The following is an 8,394-nucleotide window of genomic DNA, read 5'->3' on the forward strand; positions in this document are numbered from 1 at the left end:
GAGAAATACTAATTCAATGACATTTAGGGGTATATGTAATATTTATATATATATATATATATATATATATATATATATATATATATATATATAGTATAGTGTGAAAGGCAATCCAAGCTGCAGTTGTCAGTTGAAATTGTTTGCTCTTGGATTCATTTATTATGCAAACTTATTTTGTCTTCTTACAAGCATTTAGGGAGATCATGACATCGCTAACATTTAAAGTTTGTATTCTCTGATCCATCCATAAATGGATGATGATTGCTTAGAGGTAGTGTAGGTTAGTGGAAAAATTACTAGACTGGGACTTAAGAAAACTGAGTTTTCCTCCTGGCTCTGCCTTTTGCCACGATGTGAAATTGGCAAGTCAGGTAAACTTACTGGGTTCAGTTTTCCCACTTCTAAAATGAATGGGCTGGGCTAGATCAGGGGTTGGGAAACGATAACTCACAGGTCAAATCTAGCCTGCCACCTGTTTTTGTAAGTAAAGTTTTATTGAAGCACAGCCATGTATTTTTTGTGTGTGTTTACATGTTGCCTATAACTGCTTTCATACTTCTACAGCAGAGCTTGAGTAGTTGTCGCAGAGACTGTATGGCCCACAAAGGCTAAAATAATTATTCTCTGGCCTTTTTACAAAAAAAAGAGCTTACCAAGCCCTGAACTAGATGCTTCTCAGGTTCCTATCCATCTATATCATTGGTGCGCCATGATTAGTTAGGGGTTTTTATTGTATGCAGAAACTCAACTTTTTCAATAAGAGCCTCTCAGGCAGACAAAGGGAGAGGACAGTTCTTATCAGTTGAACAGTTGCTTGAGGTAGATTCACAGAAAATGGAATCACAGGTAAGAAAGTAGCTATAGATTCTGGCTCGACATCTGCTACTACTTTTTGTGGGGACCGGGATGACTGTGCTAGAATCCACTTTCCCCTCTCTTGCATGGGAACTACCCCATGCTTGGATAAGGTGGAAAGAAGGGCAAGTTCTTTCTGGTTGCCTGTGCTCTGGTCTGCATAAAGGTGGAATCTAAGCCAGCAAATATCTTAGGAGTCCCTTAGATTGCCCAGAATTCCACTCATCACCTGAGTGAAGAGCTCAGTCCAACAACACTTGCTGAACCTAATCACTCTATCTACAGAGTCCAAACACTCGAATAATCATGGGATATTGATTAAATGAACATCTCCTTCTCTCCAGAAGCTTGTAGTCTAAGGGAGGGGTAGGGAAGGCCGGGGAGCCAGCAACTAAACAGAAATCCACCAGTCACCATCATGAATGTGCGTACGCATCGCAGCCTGCAGTTGCATACGTGCATCACCTACCGAGGATCCAAAAGAATGAGAAGGTACACCAGTGAGAGTGAATTATCACACTGCTTGATACTAAGGTGGTGTCAATCTGGACACCTTGGGCAGAGAAGTTCATTTTATAATAAGCAAAGAAAAACTCCTGGCTTGAATGAGGAATGTCATGTAATTTAGACTAAAAATAGCAGGTGGGGATGAGGGCAGTAAGTTTGTTTAAAACTGAGCCTGTGAGCTGGCATGCAGCAGAAAAAAAGGGAGCTTGGGGAAAGGACAGAAGCATTGAAAAAAATGGGAGCAAAATTAATGGGATGGAGAAAAGAGGGAAACGGAGAATGGCGACAGAAGGAAAGAAAGCACAGGAGGGATAAATGAACAAAACTACACACCATAACTCATTTTTTATTTTGAGTATGGGTTTAAAATTAGGTTAACTCATGTTCTAAGCCTTCACTTCCCTTTTTGTTTCTGTCTGCAGTTTGATTGTCGTTTGTTCTGGCGTAAGTGGGTTTAAGTCATCCCAGATTTCAAAGGCTTTGCCCTGAGGTACTGGATTTTTATTTGATTTGTAAGAGTTCCAGGGGGCTAATCTGTGTTCTTCCCTCCAAGGTGGATCGAATGTCTTTCCCATGTGGCTGCACTAAAGAAGGATGTAGTAACACAGCAGGTAGAATTGAATTTAATCCTATCCGTGTCCGGACTCACTTTTTGCACACAATAATGAAACTTGAACTGGAGAAAAACCGAGAGCAGCAAATCCCCACGCTGAACGGCTGCCACGGGGAGATAAGTGCCCACAGTAGTTCCATGGGCCCTGTGGCTCACTCCGTCGGATATTCCATCGCAGACAATTTTGAGATTGAAACGGAACCCCAGGCTGCAGTGCTGCACCTGCAGTCGGCGGAGGAATTAGATTGCCAAGGAGAGGAAGAGGAGGACGGTAGCAGCTTCTGCAGCGGAGTCACGGACTCCAGCACCCAAAGCTTGGCTCCCAGCGAGTCAGATGAGGAGGAAGACGAGGACGACGAGGAGGAAGACGAGGACGACGACGAGAAAGGGGACAGTTTCGTGGAAGCTTTGGGTCCCCATGCCGAAGGGGTCCCTCTTCCTTCCGTCCTTTGTTACTCCGATGGCACGGCCGTCCACGAAAGCCACGCGAAAAGCGCTCCCTTTTATGCCAACTCTTCTACCCTCTATTACCAAATAGACAGCCACATTCCAGGAACTCCCAACCAGATCCCCGAGAACTACTCGGAAAGAGAGACTGTCAAAAGCGGTGCCCTCTCGCTGGTGCCTTACACCATGACCCCGGAGCAATTCGTGGACTATGCCCGACAAGCGGAAGAGGCGTACGGCGCCTCCCACTACCCAGCTGCCAACCCCTCTGTCATCGTCTGCTGCTCCTCTTCGGAAAACGACAGCGGTGTGCCCTGCAATAGCTTATATCCCGAACACAGGTCCAATCATCCTCAAGTGGAATTTCACTCATACTTGAAAGGCCCCTCCCAGGAAGGGTTTGGCTCTGCATTGAATGGGGACAGTCACATTTCAGAGCATCCTGCTGAAGATTCTTTGAGCCTCGCAGAAAAGAGCAGATTGCACGAAGAGTGCATCAAATCGCCCGTGGTGGAGACTGTCCCTGTTTAGTAGCTTAAGTTATTCTTGGACCAACTCCTCTCCTATGTAAAGCACTGTATTTAATTGGATTTCCTGGGCTCATCGTGGTTTCAGCTGAGGACCAAGAAAACTTGGACCGTGGTGAATCTTCCAGACTGTATTTTGTTTTCTCCCTTCTAGCTACGTGACTGTGCCGTTGCACAAATGCAGTCTCTATGAGGGTTTTAAACGATTTCAGACTGTTTTGATAGAAAATGCTAATTTTAAAAAAGCATATCTCACAGTTGCCTACCTGTGAAACCTGCCAAGCTGTGTAGATCAGAGCTCCAAGTTTTGGATTATCGGGCCTGTGCAAGATTGTTAACTAAGACTGGGAAATAATAAGATTTAGAGTCCTAATTTTCGATATATCTGAAGATGATGGTGACTTTTTAATGTAAAAGTAATTATTGTAAGAAAAAGATTTAATTGTTCCATGCGTATTTTATTTATGGTAGTTAGAAGTCATGTTTTGATGAAAACGAACAGCAGCATGTTCTTTTAAGCTGAAGACACATAGTTAGTACCACCGAGCATGCCCACATGGATTGCCTCTGGAATCCATTCACACTTTTATGATCGTGTCTGATCAAATTTGCAAATACTTTCTTAAGGGTGAAATAGGCCTATTTTTGCTATTTTGGACAAATAAATGAGTCTATATGTGCAGGTCCTTACACAGTTTTCTCTAAAGTTAACAGTTAGGACAATCCTCTGGTGAGGGTCTAGTTCATTGCCCTCCCTCAGTTGACTCCAGAGATGGAGGTAGAAGGAATTGCCTTTCTTTTTTAAACAGCATCATCTTGGTTCTTAGCTTGGACAGCACCTTCAAACTCTACTCCCCTGCATCAAAATGCACTTTAGTGCCCCTTCATGGTACCTTGTGAGGGGTGGGGACTAAGAACTCTTTGAGATGAAAAATTTTAAAAAAACATTTTTTAATCTGTAACTATTATAAGGTTCATATAATTAAATAGAGGAATCACCCAGTGATACTTTATGAAGGAAAAATGACCTGTTTTCCTTCACCACTCTCAAGACCTAACTCGGTAAAAGCAGAGGAGGCCGAGAAAACATGGAAGAGACAGAACCTCAGCAACCAGCCTTTTTCTACAGCGTGATCAATCCATCTCTACACAATGAGCGTATAATGAAATTTCCATTTAGTGACTAGCTGATTGAAGGGGGGGCCTCTACCCAAATACTCAACTAGGCCTTACTTTTCTGAAGCATTTTGATTTCTCTTGCCTGGGACAATTAGCAGAACAGTCCAGAATGCATTGAATACTTTCTAATTACCTCATGTTCTCTTATTAAAGGGGACAGATAGAAATAAAACATGCACTCCCCACCTTTAGATTATCTGCGCTTGGTTCGTCGGAGGACTTCTAAGATCCCGTTTTCCTGTAAATTAATTTAGGTAACTAAATAGTGTGTTCTACTTTTTTTGTTTTCCAATGCAATATGACTATGCTAAATCTGTTTCATATTTTTGACCTTCTATTATATCATTTCACACTTTATGCCTCTTTGAAATGTGGACATGCCTTGCTATTCAGTGACTGCATCGCTACTTATTTTTTATGTCTTTTAGACTTGGATGTTTGGAAATATGGATATAAATATATTGTAGATCTCAAGTCCTTAAAAAATACTATTTTATTTCACTGAACTTAAAAAATGTTTGATCTAGAGAAAGTCCTCCAATGGAAAAGTTTCTACTAACACTTGATTTGGGGAAAACATGTTTACTTGGCAGCTCTTCCACTGTGCGGTTGGTTCCTGCCCCTACTCTACCCCACCACTGGGCCAAACTAGAACCATTAGTATTAACAGTACAGCAGCTTTGGGTTGGTCCTTATGGAGGTAGCAGTAATGAGGGCAGGGATGTTCCTTTTGAATGACAAGCCCTTTGGGCTAATCAGATTGGGGTTTTGCTCAAATCTTGATAGTATAGCCCATGTTGTCTACAAAGTTACAGTTTTTAGTGCTTGATCTCCAAATTTTTCCCCCTATTATATAATCTAAAGAGCACAGGCCCAAAGAGGAAATGACAAGAGGCTATTGTTCCTTCATTTGAGCACGTGAAAGAATCATGTGTGCCATATTGACTGGGCCATTACAAGCCTTTGAAGCAGCTACGTGTGAAGTATTCAGCTTATTCTTGGAACACAGTGTGGCAGAGTGGGGCAGAGGTGACTCTGGCTGGGCAGAGTTGAAGGGTAGGATGCCAGTCCAGATTCTGAAACGATGGATATTTAATTTAGTTCAGCTTTATTTTCACAAGAAGGTTGACACCTACTTGTTTATGTTTGGCTGGGTCTCTGTTTTGTAGCTTCATTTCCAAAAAGATGTTTAACCTAGAAACAAGGAAACAAACAAACAAAAACAGAGCTTTTGCCCCTATCTGTCCAACTGAGGTGGAAAGTCACTGCTACACAGAAGGATTAACCTTCCAGCCACAACAGCTTCTATTCCAAATGTTCATATACATAACCTAACCCCTAAACATCTCCCACAAACTACACACACAGATTACCTATTAAATCACCTCGGGACGTTGCACATGCACACACACACACACACACACACACACACACATACATAGTAGGTGTATACCACACATTGGAGAATGACAGATTTTAGGCAATGGCCAGTGATGAGTACTGAATTTTTCCCACCCTAGCATCTGGTTGGGTTTTATGATCTAAAAATGTGGTTTAAAAATAAAGATAATTTTTAAAGCTATAGTTTAAAAATATTGGTTCAAAGTTGCAAGTAATACTAATGAGGGAATCATTTCATTGTCACTTCCTTTCCCAGAAAAGCTGAGAGAGCACTGTGTGCCAATGGACTTTTTTTTTTTCCATTAATAGACCTTCTATTCAACAAAAACTGCCCACATGCCAGGAAAGCGCTACAGTTTTTCTAAGGTTTTTAAATGGGGATCAAGCTGGATGCAGCCAGTGGATTCTTCAGATCTTTATACCAAGACACAGTAACCTGACCTGCAGCTGTTGTATTGCCCCCGTAGTATAGCTGACCAAATTATAGTCTTTTTTGACACACAGCTTTTTAGTCATTCACTGTCAATGGCAAAGCTTCGTGCTTTGGTCCCTGTTGTTTTAGCACCAGCCCTCTACTTTTTATTAGGGCTTAATTCCCAGTTTATAATCCAGGCCAAATTGATTTGCAAGTCAAGTGGCTGGAGCAGCTTGCATTTCCTTTGTCATTCTAGGTTTCTTCTGGGAGAAAGAAGTCAATGAAAGAGAATTACTTAAGTTTTTCCCATCTCTTGATCATTGATTATAAAGACGTTAGTAAAATCCATTTGTCTCATGTCTTCTGGTTAATTGAAGAATATGGTTACTTTTTGAAAGCCAGTCTTTTCTTTGTGATGAAACTATATTTTTCCCAGAGTGCCAATCACATATAAAATGTGAAATTAATACTTACTAATTAAATTTTATTATTAAAATCTTCACAATCATATATGGCCCAGCAGTACCTCCCCCAAAAAAAGCTGAATTACAGAAACACTGGCCACAAATTAATCAAGAAAAAAGAGGATTATAAGTGATTGTGCTCTTTAAATTTTTATACTCCAACAGATGACTTCTAGGCAACATTCTGGTTTGGTTATCATTAAACAGGAAAATATATGATTTATTTTCTATAAACATATATCACTGATTCTTTGTTTAAACTTCTGAGATTGTTGTACAGGTTAAAATCCTTTGGTCTTGATATTTAGAATGTACTAAGTATCACTTCTTTCTTTTAACAAATATTTATTGAACACCTACTATGTTAGAGGAACTGTCCCAGGTGGTTAAAAAAGAGGGGGAAAACACTACAAATTCTAAGGGATTATGATAATGATGAAAAATGGAATGAAATAATCAAGCCCCATTCTAATCCTTTTAATCTGTGATTTTATAAAGTGATATTAGAAATAATGACATCAATTCTTGTCTAATTACATTCAAACTGCGACTAAAGAGAGAACGTCTTTTGCCTAAATTAATGGAACTCAATGGACCCTCCTTCTCCCCTCTCTCCCCATCTGAAATTTATGAATTAAATCTGGACTCAGCTAGAAGAACTGTAATCCAATGAAAAAGAGATTGTCAGATAATTGCTTCTTCCCTGTTAGACCTATGTAAGTGATGCTAAATTTATACCAACAAACTCCTACTGGACAGTTTCAAAGGCAGGTTGACTCACACATAACCCAGGAAACATTTCAGGAAAACTTTGAAACAACAATGTAGAACACCATCACTCTTCCTTCTATTTATAAACAGCCTGTCAAAATAGCTAAGCCTGAGTTCCTCGTTCCAAAGGCATTGCCTTGCAGCTTGTAGAAAACACATAGGTCATTCAGAGCCCTCACTTTTAGCCAAGGATACAAACCATTGAATTAGCAGGTAGAAAATTAACATCCTCAGAAGTTGAGACAGCCTTTTTAAAAGGTGCCATGAGCCTTCCATTTCTCCAAATACAGACTTAATCTTTCTCTTTAAAATGGCATCTGCTCCTTGTCTCCAAGACAGTTTAGAGTATGTTATTGTAGTCAGTGTATGAAATACCAATCTTAAATGGGAAGTACCTTCATGCTTTCTTAGGCAAGACTTAACTGTAATTCAAAACTGGAACAAATCTATGTATTCTTACCACAACCAACACCAAAAGCTTAAAGCCTTGATCACTCTTAGTTCTAACACAAATTTGCAACTACTGATTACATTATTCTTTCTGAGATCTGCTAACTTGAGTGACTTAAATGCCTAAGCCAAATGCCACAGCTTTGCACAGACAGCGCAGCTCATCAGATGTTTTCTGTAGCATTAAAGAATGTAATTGACAATTTAACTGAGTATCAGCAATTTGAAAACTCACTAGAATTATAGACATGTCGGGGGGTTGAGGATGGAATATAAGCTTAATAAGTGGTGGTGTCTTCTAGGAACCATAAAGTTTCAACAGAGCTGACAAACTAGAATTTTATTATACTGGAAAAACTAGATTCATAAATGGCAGCCCAAAACCTAGAAGGGTCAATTACAATGTGGACACTCACAGCCCAGTTGGTGTTCCCATCTGTGACCTACTATCCCCACCAATTTCACCTTCCGATCTAAAAATCATTTGATGCTTAAAAAAAATAAAAATACAGAGCTACAGCATGCTAAAGAAACTGTTTTAAAGATTTAAACACATTTTATATTAAAAAGACTGATAGACTCTTGTCAAAAGTAATGAATATGGAAATAAAAGAGCTCTTTAATATTTTACCTGCCAAATCTGTATATTCAATGTGACTGTTTAAAACAGTCACTTCTAAGTTTTATTTCAACTCCTCTCATAGAAAGGGGAGCATGAGGTTCCCCTCCCCCTTTCTAACCAATGCAAGTGTTTTGGTTTTTTTC

At 39.9% G+C, this 8,394-nt stretch overlaps 1 protein-coding gene across 1 annotated transcript in view; it reads left to right on the plus strand.

Moving 5' to 3' along the window:
* Window positions 1-2,953, plus strand: part of CSRNP3 (cysteine and serine rich nuclear protein 3) — a 68,421-nt gene extending 65,468 nt beyond the window's left edge. The window contains exon 4 of the mRNA XM_065881014.1: window positions 1,916-2,953. Within this exon, the coding sequence (XP_065737086.1) occupies window positions 1,916-2,953 (1,038 nt within the window). The remainder of the gene's footprint in view (window positions 1-1,915) is intronic.
* Window positions 2,954-8,394: the final 5,441 nt, after the last annotated feature.

This window comes from Phocoena phocoena, chromosome 7 (genome assembly GCF_963924675.1).
Source record: "Phocoena phocoena chromosome 7, mPhoPho1.1, whole genome shotgun sequence".
In the NCBI taxonomy this organism is placed as follows: domain Eukaryota; kingdom Metazoa; phylum Chordata; class Mammalia; order Artiodactyla; family Phocoenidae; genus Phocoena; species Phocoena phocoena.